The following is a 13023-nucleotide window of genomic DNA, read 5'->3' on the forward strand; positions in this document are numbered from 1 at the left end:
TTTTTATAGATTGCCTTTTAGATCCAGTTAAAGATTATGTTTCTAATGTACTCCATAGAATATTTTAGATTATAATGTACTTCCATTCCTTCCTTTGTTGCAGCTGTTTGAAGAAGGTCCTTTTCTGTTTCAACATGTCAATGCCCCCGAGCACAAAGTTATGTGTTTGATATGAAGCAACTTCAATGGCCTGCACAGGACCCTGATCTCAAAACCTTCCAACACCTCTGGGGTGTACTGAAATAAACAACTGCAGCCCAGGCCTTATCACTGAACCCCCCCCCCACCCCCCCACCCCATAATCTTTAATACTCTTGTGGCTTGAATGAAAGAGAATCCCTACAGGTTTGCAAAATCTGTGCATTTAAATGCCCACATTTTTGGACTGAGATGGTCAACAGTCACATATGGTGGTAATATCAGTCAGGTGTCCACATACTTTTGGCCATGTAGTGTACCAGTGTGTGAAAAGGCTGTTTTAATTGCAGACATGTTGAGTTTTCAAAACAGGAAAAGCACAGGTGTAAATAATAACATGGCAATAACAATTGGTCTATCACATCAATTATCCAAACACTGGCTGTTGTAGAAAAATATTATTAAGCTAGTTCTGACATTCTCTCTCTCTCTCTCTCTCACACAACCTAGGAGTACAGCACATACCACCATCAAAAGAGAAAGTTATCTTCATCAACAATGCTAATTTATGGATACTGTTAGCTAGGAAAGCATTTTTTGTTCGTTTTCCTGTTTTTTTGCAAAATTCACTGGTTATTTTTGACTGGATAATGACGCACAGGGTGTAAAAAAAACCCAAACAAGGCTGAAAACGTCCGTGAACGTTAGCTCGAAAATATATGCCGTTTCCTTTTCGTTATGTTGATAATATTACCTGTGTTTTATGGTGATAATGGAGACAGGTCAGGTCGAGCTTCTTCCCGCCTCTTCACGCCCAGCAGCGGGTCAGCGGAGCGCGTGCTCTCCTCCTGTGTCTATTCACTGTTAATACGCCAATAAACTACTTTTAACGATAGTGATTAAATACCGAACTATCCGACTTTTAGTTTTCACGTTTTTAAAATGATTAAGTCACAAAATAACCTTTAGTGAACCATTTATTTATTTACTTATGTGTGTGTATCAGTGATAAGGTTAAGGTAATGTGGGACACTTTTTGAAATTCTGACTTGTTTACCATATTCACATATGAATCCAGTAGCCTACATCACCACGTAATGTCATTATGAAATCCTCAAAATGTTTCCTTGTTAAATCAGAAGACAATTAGATATTGTACTCAAAAGGAAAACAGCACATATTGATGTTCCTTGTGCCAAATGGTTTTGTGGACTTTGTAATATGGGACAGGGACACTAGTTTTTAGGCCTGGAAATATTGATTGATACAAAGCAGCCTTATCTTCCAAAACATTCTGAAATGTGCATGTCCATATTGGGTCATTTAACCCTTGGATGCATGAACGACCGATACCTACACTCTTCCATGAGTGGGGTCAAAAATGACCCCAATTAGAATCAATGTGTGTTTTTGCAATTAATTTAAAAAATGTCTTTCATTTTGGTTAAAGGTGATTATATTTATTATATTTGAGTCAACAAAAAACTGATTTTACATTTAACAAGTTTATTTATAACTTTTTTTTTAACACACACACGCACACACACACCCCCACACATGCACACGCACACACACACCCACACACACACCCACACACACACACCAATCAATATTCAATAATCATATAATAGGTTACCTAATAGGTTAGCTTTTATTACAAGGAATTATGAGTATAGTGAGTCTCTACACAACAAATGCAGTAATATCAGCTGGTTTACTAAGCTAGTGTAATGTTAGCTAGCTTACTAAGGCAGCTAACATTACACTAGTTTAGTAAAGCCAGCCAGTGGCTTTTTGAAGGGCAGGGGCGAAAAGGGCACTTTTGCGCACGTTTTTGCCACCCAAGAGCACAGTTTCGCATGTTTTGCCAACCAGGAGGGCACCCTAGCACGCGTTTGGCTCCCAAGAGGGCACCTTAGAGCGTTTGGCTCCCAAGAGAGCACCTTAGCACGCGTTTGGCTCCCAAGAGGGCACCTTAGCACACGTTTGGCTCCCAAGAGGGCACCTTAGCACGCGTTCTGGCTCCCAAGAGGGCAACTTAGCACGCGTTTGGCTCCCAAGAGGGCACCTTAGCACGCATTTGGCTCCCAAGAGGGCACCTTAGCACACGTTTGGCTCCCAAGAGGGCACCTTAGCATGCGTTCTGGCTCCCAAGAGGGCACCTTAGCACACGTTTGGCTCCCAAGAGGGCACCTTAGCACACGTTTGGCTCCCAAAAGGGCACCTTAGCACGCGTTCTGGCTCCCAAGAGGGCAACTTAGCACGCGTTTGGCTCCCAAGAGGGCACCTTAGCACGCGTTTGGCTCCCAAGAGGGCACGTTAGCACACGTTTGGCTCCCAAGAGAGCACCTTAGCACGCGTTCTGGCTCCCAAGAGGGCAACTTAGCACGCGTTTGGCTCCCAAGAGGGCACCTTAGCACGCGTTCTGGCTCCCAAGAGGGCACCTTAGCACACGTTTGGCTCCCAAGAGGGCACCTTAGCACGCGTTCTGGCTCCCAAGAGGGCAACTTAGCATGCGTTTGGCTCCCAAGAGGGCACCTTAGCACGCGTTTGGCTCCCAAGAGGGCACCTGAGCACACGTTTGGCTCCCAAGAGGGCGCCTTAGCACGCGTTCTGGCTCCCAAGAGGGCACCTTAGCACGCGTTTTGGCTCCCAAGAGGGTACTTTAGTGCGCGTTTTTCAACAATTGGGCAACGAGGCGGGGCGACCGCCCCTTGTGCACACCGCTGAAGCCAGCTAATATTACACTAGCTTAGTAAGCTAGCTAACAGAGTACAAACATTACTAATAACATTATTTTGTAGTTAGCTAACTAATGTCTACTTTGTTGAATATGATTGATATATATATATGATGATTCTATAGGAAATGCTTGGGGTCATTTTTGACCCCACTTATGGAAAAGTGGGGTAGTGACACAAAAACTGCAATTTCTTTAAATGTATAAAAACATTTTAAAAAATTCAAATGGCCTCAAGTCACAAACATGTTTTATGAGGAATACCTGGAATATGGAAGTGTAAAAACTTTTAATTTCAGAGATTTTGAAGAATAACAACCCTTGGGGTCATTTTTGACCCCACTTATGCATCTAAGGGTTAATTTAGCAGGCCTACATTTTTTTGCTTTCTTAGGTTATAAAACTAGTAGCCAGTACGTTGACAGTTAGCTTTAAAACTGAAAAATAGATAAATGCACTAGAGCTTAGTTGTCCCACATTACTCTAATCCACCCTATCACATATTCAGCCTCACATCAAGGTTGTAATTCATGATTAGCTGACTTATGTCTGTTAGATATTTTATCACAGGTTGCCATGTATTCCTAAAAACCTCCTTTCCCTGCTTTATCTTACCAAGTCTGCCCATTGGAAGGACTCCAAAGATTGGGCCAGTCTTAAACAGTGAGTGAGTTCCACTGTTTTGTTTGTTACACTTGTGTGTGGGGGTGGGAGGGGGTTGATATTTGAGTTTAGCTGCAGAAATCATGAAGCATGGTCATGTAAACACAAACACAACCAAGGACAGTTATTGCACCACATCATGCCCTGACCTGCCATGTTTCCACTTCCAAAATACAGTCATTTTATAGCTTAATCATTAATCTCAAGCAACTACTAGTATCTACATTAATGCTAGTTCAAGTCGCAGTCTGAATGACTGCGACTTGAACTACGGATGAAAATAAAAGTAACATGTCAACTTCAGTAATGAAAACCAAGCTGTTGAATAAAACTCAATACATTTCTTGAGGCATTTTAGGTAACTCCTTTTTGACCCAGAATGTTAACTTTAGCTTTGGAAGAGACTGCTGGGAGGAAAAGCTACTTTGATCAGGTAAGGCTGCAGATAAAGTTTAAAATGTGAAGGGGAAGAGAACAAATAAAAGTGCACATTTGTAAAACAAAGTATGAACATCTCTATACAGTTTGAGCACTTAAACTCCAGGGTAGATTAAAGGTTTTTTTAGGCATTAAAATGTAGAATCTATGCCCTTTTAGATACAGTACACTATGCGGTCCATATTGCCTATGGCAGTGCCTGGCAAAGAGTGAAGAGAGGGAAATGTGAAGCTCCTTTGTCACATTTTATCTGCGGATATGTTTGAAACTGATTTGCATTTAGGTTGCTCGAAATAATCCCATTATCCCTTGCAATGGCCAAATATAGAACCATGAAATTATGACCTCCAATACCCCCTTAAGATAACATTTACAACATTGTCACAGAGACTAACAAAAATGTGGAGCATTGTGCAAAGTGGTTTTGATACATCTTTAATGGTCACAATACAATCTGAAATGCAAGGAAAAAAGCCAGCAGTAAACTTTCAGAAGCTTGTAAAAATATAAAAGCCACTTTAGATCAAAAGGAGCCAGTGCTTAAGATGATTCATTCCTGCTGGGGAGAACACAAATTAGCAAGCCAGTTGAGGACAAACAATACAAGGCTTTGAGATAGTGTTTTGATAAAGTGAGATCAAGTTTCTTACAATGATACTTCACGATTTGTAATCAGTGATGGTTATTGGCCCAATAACTGCTGTTTGTGCTTCTCCATGTTTCACTGTTAAAAAAAAAAAAAAAAAATTAGAGCACTTGGACCAGCACAACACCACCGGTTAAAGACAGCAGAGACATACCTGATGCTGTCCTCCTCATCTTTCTGGACTTGCAGCTGGACTCACAGCAGTCACATAGATTGCTATATGCAGGGTTATCCAGCAGCTCCCAGCTGAGTGAGATAGAAGGGGAATTACTTATGATTTGAGTGATACAAGTTCATTAATATTTGAGTCTGACACTATGGATATAACTAGTCAATTAGCAGATTGGCCAATGAAGACTTCCTCAACAGAACTGAGGCCATCCATATAGTGCATCTCAAATAAGATGCTCTTTAAAAACTGCAGTTCCAGATACAGGGATAAAACCACAGAGTTGTAGTTTACAATGTTTATCACAAGCCTGAACCCAAATTCCATATCAAATTTTAGCAAAGATTTACAAAGTTCAAAAAACCTCATGATAAATGTTGTTTTACCCATGCTCTTTATTGTAGTGGCAGGCCTTTTTAGTGTTGTCAAGACCAGAGGGATCCCAAGCTACAAGTTTGCAGTGGATAAACACCTGTTGAGTTGAGATATGCGTCAGTCCATAATGCCAGTGTTGACACCACTTGATTTGGCTCCTCAAAAGAACATTCAGTGTATAGAACAAGATCATTTACCTCCTCTCCAAGTGCAAACCTGAAGGCTTGAAGGGATAAATGGATTTCTGATGATTTTAGCCTCTCTTCAAATTTTGAGCGTGACACCTTACTGTCCACAAGACATCTGTATGTTTAAAAAAAAGCAGTAAGTGTTACAGTTAATGTCTGGACAAACTGTTTCATCAACCAGTGCTTATATTCTCAAGAGTACCCCTTATTGGTGATTATTGGGTATAAATTGCTCTCAGGCTGCAGCTCTGGTGTGGTTGCAGCTATACATTCCTCAAGGAGGAGCAACAATGGCTGGTGGCGATTCTGCTCAACACTAGCCATGATAGGAATAAAGGAGCCCAGAGGAAAAATGGTAGATGTAGCCGGGCCTGAGAAGTCAGCTATAGAAGCAAGTAGAAAGATTTGGTTATTAGTCATGGCAATTTTGTAGTTGTCAGTGATGTTTTATCTGAGCACCTACCATTCATAAGTGCCATGTGGAACACTAGATCTCCTTGACCATATGTATTAAACACTGGTTCATAGGTGAGTGGGTACCAGTCTTTTGGTCTGCACAGTAAAAAAAGATTTCAGCAGCTGGTTAGGTTTAATATACATCTATAGAACAAGACCATATTTACCTTATATGACTAGATATCAGAGCAGTATGAACACCCACCTCTCAAAGGCACAGACAACTGGGTGGATGAAGGATTGTATGTGGGAATCAGGAGAGGACTCATAGGTCAGATCATTGCTATACACCAGCTGATCCCCAGAGACCTACAAGATTAACAACTGTTACTAAACTGTAGAGAATAAAGCTTAGAGAGAGTCTAGTTAGAGGTAGTGTACTTACCAGTCTCCTGAAGTTACAGTCACTGAACTCCACATTGAAAACTGCCTCCCTGGCTGTGACACTGGTGGGCCAACAGTTACCCAGGCGGACAAGTGAGGGGTCAGCCTGGGATCTGCTTTCCATCCACACCACAGACACATAATCAGGCTTGCAGTCCAATTTCATATCTGTAAGGGACACAACAAGAGGTAAAGTTTGTACTAATGAACAGTTTGAGTTGAGGATGTTCAAATTAAATTTTCTAGTTACGCAATATTATACCTGCATGCACTGAAATGGCAGCTGCGAGGCTCAAAAGCAGTGCACATTGCCAAAAAGAAGCCATCATGACTGATCACGCAGTACTGGCACCGCTGCTGGTTTTATTCCTTCTGACATTGAGTGAGTGTCAATTAAGAAAACCTCTTTCACCTGGAGTGTGTCAGCAATCTCAGGTGCACAGGCCATGTATTACAATGAGCTTGCAGAGCAACAATTACTACACCCCATATATATTATTATATCTCATATTGATATGACGTAGCTTGATCTTTGCCATGTTTAACATGTAGCTGTAAATTTGATACATTTTATAATTATAGAAAGAAAGTTGAAAACCTCAAAGCTCCATTCAAATGCATGCAAAAGTGGCCCATGTCTAATTCTTTACCACATACAGTATATAAGTGAGAATCAGGGGTTAATATGAGAAATCACATTGACACAGGCATTTTCAATGTTGATTTCATATCAATTATATTTCTGTATATCTCAGTATAATATAAAAAATGATTATGTCAATGCAGGGGCTGGATCCTCTAAAACAGTGGTTCTCAATCATTTTCATTTCAAGGACCCAGAAACTGACACTATTGACCACAGACCTACATTCGATAAGTTTTTGTCCCAGGATCTCCCTCATTTTTGCTTCTGAATCTTTCATTACACAAAGTGTGTGAAACCCATGCCAAAATGAATCACATATTCTGTCACTGTGTTAGTTATGGGATTATAGTGAAAATAAATGATTCCCCTTTATGCTGGCCACCCCCTGGAATCCCAGATCCCATTATGAGAACCGTTGCTCTAAAGCATCTGAGTCACAAAGATTGGTCTGGAAACATTAGTACTGGACAGAATGTATTATTCAATTAGTAACTTACATTTAGATCCTTATTTTTGTCAATGTCAAGTAATGTAAAACCACAATTTCAAAGTTAATCATGTGCCAGTTTTCTTGAAACTGCCAGCAAAAAACACATCCACAAAACAAGACACTAGTGGTAAATTGAGACAATGACAACTTTACCATATAATACAGTATCAGGTTAAACTTTAAGACAGCATGACTTGGATAAAATAATGTGTTAGTGAGCTCATTAAATCTAAAAGAGCAGAGTACCAGCTAACTATCCATTTGCCACTTTTGATGTCAACATAAATCTGAAATTTCACAAGCTGAACAAATGAAAAAGTAAAACATTGTCCGTTATTATGGTAGGTTTGATAACTGCCTATATAATCATTTTAAGACATTGGAAAACTGCTGTATTACCAGAGCTGGAACATTGGATAAATGTAATGATGGAGACCCCATATGCTCAACAGACTGAAGGGGAACATAGACAATGGGGCAATCCCTTGGGAACTCTCTTGGGACTATACAAGGACTAAAATCATGGTTCATAGCAGCAGTGACTGGATACAGTACACTCCCTAACTGCATATGGAAGTGAGAAATTCAGTTCATAATAAAGAAGGACTCTATTGTCGACTGAAATTCTCACTACACTAGAACCAATACCTGTATCACCAACCCTGCAATGTTTATTATGTAAAGCACCTTGTGTTACATTACTATGCATGAAAAGTGAGTACAAAAACTGATTGAAATGTCAATTAAAAAAATTAAAATGACAAAAAGCTGAACAGGAGTTTACATCAGGTTTATTTGTACATCAGAATGTTTAAGATGGCTCACACTGAGTCATTACTACTGCATTACGATGACTTTGCAGACACATTAAGTCCAGGTCATGTACTGCTGTCTTGTAAGTTAGGATGCTGATGCCATCTGCTACTGCCACCTCTGCTGTACAGGATCCCTCCATTCTCGCATCAGCTTAGAGTGATCTTATCATGTTAAAAGATCAGGAACTTTAGTTATTACGTCCAGTGTTCACCAAAACATATTTCCAAATAAATAATTGATGGTTTATTATACCCAAGACTCATCCAAGGCAAACCCCAATGATTTGTTGAGGGCCGTGGATGAAAACGGACACACTATGATGAGGGTTCCTAACACAGCATTGTGACTCAGGTGCTGGGATGCTGAAGGAAAACAAAAAGGAAGGCAGTGATTTTAAGAGAAAGCACCATTCAAACATCAACCAAGTTGGCATAAAATTAATATCCCCATCAACTCCTCTTTTGGAGCGTGACATGCAGGTTGAATCGCAGCAGCTACAGAGGCCACCCTGAGATGGATCATCTAGCAGTTCCCAACTGAGAAAAGAGTTAGCCATAAGTTAGAATACCTTTTTGGATGTGTTGACAGTGTTTTCTTGCCATGAGTGAGTTGAGCTTAATGTAACCAATTTTTTGCAGAAAACAAACTTTGAAACTCTGCATAGATCTGACCACTGACACAATGGAATTAAAATGGCAGTGGCGCTACTGTTCATACCCAAATTTATATCCATGCTCGATACCATTGTCACATCTGAGTGTTAAGTATGGAGCTAGAGCCAGGAGGAAATTAGCCTAGCATAAAAGTGGAAACAGCTGGCTTGGTTTTCCCACAAGTTGATACACCACTCTGAGCAGCCGGATGCAGCGACCATGGTTGCTGTGATAGTTACAGCACGTAGCTCCTGTTTACTTAATGACCAAACAAGAGATGCAAATTATTCTGTTTTACAGGTGATTCTAACAGGAGGCAATTTGCTATTAGTATACAGGTATGAAAAAGAAAGCAAACAAGAATATTTTCCAAACTGTCAGACAACTCTTCTAAACCATTACTTCTCATTTTCCTTTGAATAGTGGCAGGCTGTCTTGCCTTCAACCAAGAAATTCAGAAACCGAGGCAACCAGTTTGCAGCGGATGTACACCTGAGCAACACATAAAACATGTCATTTAAAAGAAAACTTAAACAGGGTCAGATAGCAGTGAACATTTCTCTTATATGCTCTCCAAGACCAAAATTGAAGAACTGTAAAAGGTGAGTGCAGATGGTACCGAGGGTTGAATCTGGAATTCCACCTGCTTTCCAAAAGACATCTGGAGAAAGTTAAAATTTTACAGATTAGCAACAAGGCATCTTCTGGAGCAAGTACTGTAATGACTTACCAGTATCTGAATCCTACCCCTTATTGTTAATGATGGGGTAAACCATGCTGTTAGGCTGCAGCTCTGCTGTGGTGATTGCCACACATTCCTCCATCAACAGCAGCAACGGCTGATGGAATAAGTGGTCCACTGCGGCCCATATGGGTATGAACAAGCCCAGAGGGATAACATTTGTCGTTGCTACGGCTGTTAATTGCTCTGTAGGGGAAAATAAACAGGTTGAATTTGTCTCTGAATATCCTCATATTGTATTTTCTGTAATTTTGGCAGTGTGCAGACTCACCATTGAGGATTGCCATGCGGAATATCAGACTACGCCAACGTTCAAAAACACCTGATCCAGGGTTTAGGAATGCAGGAACCCACCCTTCAGGTCTGAAATATATAATTGGGAATTTCCTCATCCCTTACTTCAGCAAAAAATGGGATTTTTAGTTAAAAAGATACTCTACCTTTTATAAACACACTCAATGAGATACATAAAGGCTGCATGTTTTGACTTTGGCCTGTAAGTCAGTTTATTTTGATAGATGAGGAATCTTCCTTTCAGCTGTAAATGAGAATGACAGGTTACTAAGACTAAGTGGATGAAAGACATACGAGTTTAAAATAAGGAACATTTTCCAGTCTTTGAAATTGGCAGGCAGCAAAGTGGTAGTTGAACTCTACTTCCCCCTCTCCAGTGGGCAGCACATATAAACGAGAAGCCGTGCAGTTTCCAAGGAAGAGACGAGCTGCGTTTGGCACCAAATCTGCACCGAGTCTATTGCAATCAGATTCTCAGACGTGAAACCCTTCACAAATATACATAGAGCTTATCACACCTATAGTAGAGATGAGGCACCATGACAGAATGATCAGAAGCACATTAAAGCTTTAACAATCTATCCTGCCCTTCTTGCCTAATTAGCTGAATGACCAACATGTGTGGGACAAAGCACTGAGTCAGAGTTCATGATTATGTTGAGGTGTTTTTGTGCATATAATTTCAAATACAATTATATATTTCATTACCTGACAGTTTATACTTCTACTTCACTACATTTTATGTACTGAGCTGTTAAACAAACTATATGTTTAACAGCTTTAGCTGCTAGTTACTTTACATTGCTTATATTTTATATAATATCTTGTATGTGGGGGGCATTTTGCTTTTATCCTGAGATGAAACATTTCTATCCTGATGGGAGTGGTCTCTTCCAAGATGACAATGTCCCCATCTATAGAGGGGTCACTGAGTGGTTTGATGAGTTTGATAAATGATGTGAATCATAAGCTATGGCCATCGCAGTCATCAGATCTAAAAATCTGTTAAATATTCAAATGAAAAATATGCATTAAAATTCAGCTCCACCTCGATCAGCTACAGTAATACACCAATGATATAATCTTCACATAAATACAAACATTTCAACTGCAACCTTAAATGCAATTCTGAACTTATTTGAGTGAAAATGTGGATGGACTTTAACTTGCAGTGTAGTATATTTTGCACAGCTTGAAATTACCACATTTACACGAACAAAGGCTCTAAAAAAAAAAAAAAAAAAAAAAAAAAAAAAAAACACCAGAGCGGAACCATTATTCTCCTAGTAAGCGTAGACGTCGGAAAGTTTTTAGCGTGCCACACAGAACAGGAAGTAAACTCGAGCTGGGCAAGCAGGTTGCTATTCTCCAGCTTACGAAGCGTTTTGTTCATTATCACTTTTTATCGTGTGGATTTGTAGTTCACTGTTTATTCAACATGCTGATTAAAGTGAAGGTAAGGTCGTGTTTTAATCAGGCGTCGCTCGCTGTGCTGCTGCAGCCCGCTACCATCAGATGACCGCTCTTATTTCAGGGCCGGGAAGCAATAATAGCTTTATTCTAATTTATAGAGAAGCTTATTCATTATTTGTTAAATCCATTTTAACTCATGTTGTGTTTTTTGGCGCATTATGAAGCAGAACTGTAAATTGTGCGCCAACTTGCTGCACTTGGAGTGAGCCTTAAAGCCGCTACTGTTACCTGATATCTGCTGCTTTTAATGTACAGCAAACAGTTTACTCTATGCATGAAATCAGACATGGTGTCTGAGAACATAAACCCTGTAAAATACTATGTTGTAATTTTAGTTATTGGTAGTAACTATAGCTATCACATACATTTAAATGTTTTATGTTATTATGCTTTAATGTATATATTATGTAATTGATCAATCATATCACTCCTGTTCTTCAACAACTCCACTGGCTTCCTGTCAAATTTCGCATACACTTTAAAATCCTGCTCCACACTTTCAAGGCCATCCATAACCTCGCCCCCCATACCTCTCTGACCTCCTCCACATCAACACTTCCTCCCGGACATTCAGATCAGCCTCCTCCATCAGCCTCACTGTGCCCGTCTGATTTCTCATTTTATTGCATTTGTGTCCTTTTGCTCTTTTAATCGTTGTATGTGTATTGTAAGGTGGCATTGAGTGCCCTGAAAGGCGCCTTAAATCAAATGTATTATTATTATTGTATTGGGTTCATGTTTGACCAATTTGTCAGAAATTTGATGGGTCACAGTATTTGCTGTAACACCCATTATTAAGAAAAGTCGCATGAAAATAGACAAGGTTTAGTCTATTGATTTCATATCCTATAGCAGGTGTTAATGTGATCATGTCCAACATTAATGTTTCAGACTCTCACTGGAAAAGAAATAGAGATCGACATCGAGCCCACAGACAAGGTGATGTCTCAATAAAAGAGAAGATATGCAAACTTAAGTACTTAACCACAAAGCGTCACATCTTCTCTAAAAGTCTTGTCTCTTTGTAAATAAAGGTGGAGCGAATCAAAGAAAGAGTGGAGGAGAAGGAGGGGATCCCCCCTCAGCAACAAAGACTCATCTACAGTGGAAAACAGATGTGAGCTCAATACACAGTGAATGTTCTTGCTCTGTAATAGTGACAAGAGTAAGCCTTATGATTTTTTAAATGGTCTTTTTGATCTCAGGAATGATGAGAAGACGGCGGCAGACTACAAGATCCAGGGAGGCTCGGTGCTCCATCTTGTGTTGGCGCTAAGAGGAGGCTCAACGCTCCACAGGCCCTGCATACACCTCAACTCTTTATCATGAGTGGCTGTTGTCCCGGGGCCAGCTGAGTGCCAACGCTTTAGGTGTCCGTCACCATCTAACCATGTTGCAGCACATAGATATGAGATCCCATTCTCCTGGGCCGAAGCAAACAAAATCAAACACACCCTCACCTCCCACAAAAAAAGAGAGAGAGAAAGAAAAAAAAAAGGACGTTCTAATTCCTTTGTTGTTTTTTTTGTAACCCATATTGGCTTTTCTGAGTTTGACCAGTTGATGCAGACACTCATGCAGTACAAGAGACAGTTTTGGCAACACTGTGGTCTTTTTTTTTTTTTGCTTGTGAATAAATGCTGAAGTTGAAGAATTGAAGCGTCGTTCTGCCATGCACACACTGAGCACAGATACCCATGCGAGTCACTGCT

The 13023-nt window shown here is 40.1% G+C and overlaps 2 protein-coding genes and 1 pseudogene across 2 annotated transcripts; 1 reads left to right on the plus strand and 2 right to left on the minus strand.

The window, feature by feature from the left end:
* Window positions 1–4638: 4638 nt before the first annotated feature.
* On the minus strand, window positions 4639–6526 carry LOC128368979 (uncharacterized). Its single transcript, XM_053329917.1, has 9 exons — window positions 6460–6526; window positions 6199–6365; window positions 6019–6122; window positions 5821–5909; window positions 5560–5740; window positions 5367–5472; window positions 5181–5266; window positions 4780–4871; window positions 4639–4703 (listed from the first exon to the last, which is right to left on the minus strand). Exons 1-9 carry the CDS (start codon window positions 6524–6526, stop codon window positions 4639–4641), a joined length of 957 nt encoding a protein of 318 aa, XP_053185892.1.
* A 1869-nt stretch (window positions 6527–8395) lies between these two features.
* Window positions 8396–10379, minus strand: LOC128369567 (uncharacterized; annotated as a pseudogene).
* Window positions 10380–11167: 788 nt separating this feature from the next.
* Window positions 11168–12951, plus strand: nedd8l (NEDD8 ubiquitin like modifier, like). Its single transcript, XM_053329748.1, has 4 exons — window positions 11168–11294; window positions 12203–12250; window positions 12346–12428; window positions 12517–12951. Exons 1-4 carry the CDS (start codon window positions 11277–11279, stop codon window positions 12638–12640), a joined length of 273 nt encoding a protein of 90 aa, XP_053185723.1. The 5' UTR covers window positions 11168–11276; the 3' UTR covers window positions 12641–12951.
* The last annotated feature ends 72 nt before the right edge of the window (window positions 12952–13023 follow it).

This window comes from Scomber japonicus, chromosome 12 (assembly GCF_027409825.1).
Source record: "Scomber japonicus isolate fScoJap1 chromosome 12, fScoJap1.pri, whole genome shotgun sequence".
NCBI lineage: Eukaryota > Metazoa > Chordata > Actinopteri > Scombriformes > Scombridae > Scomber > Scomber japonicus.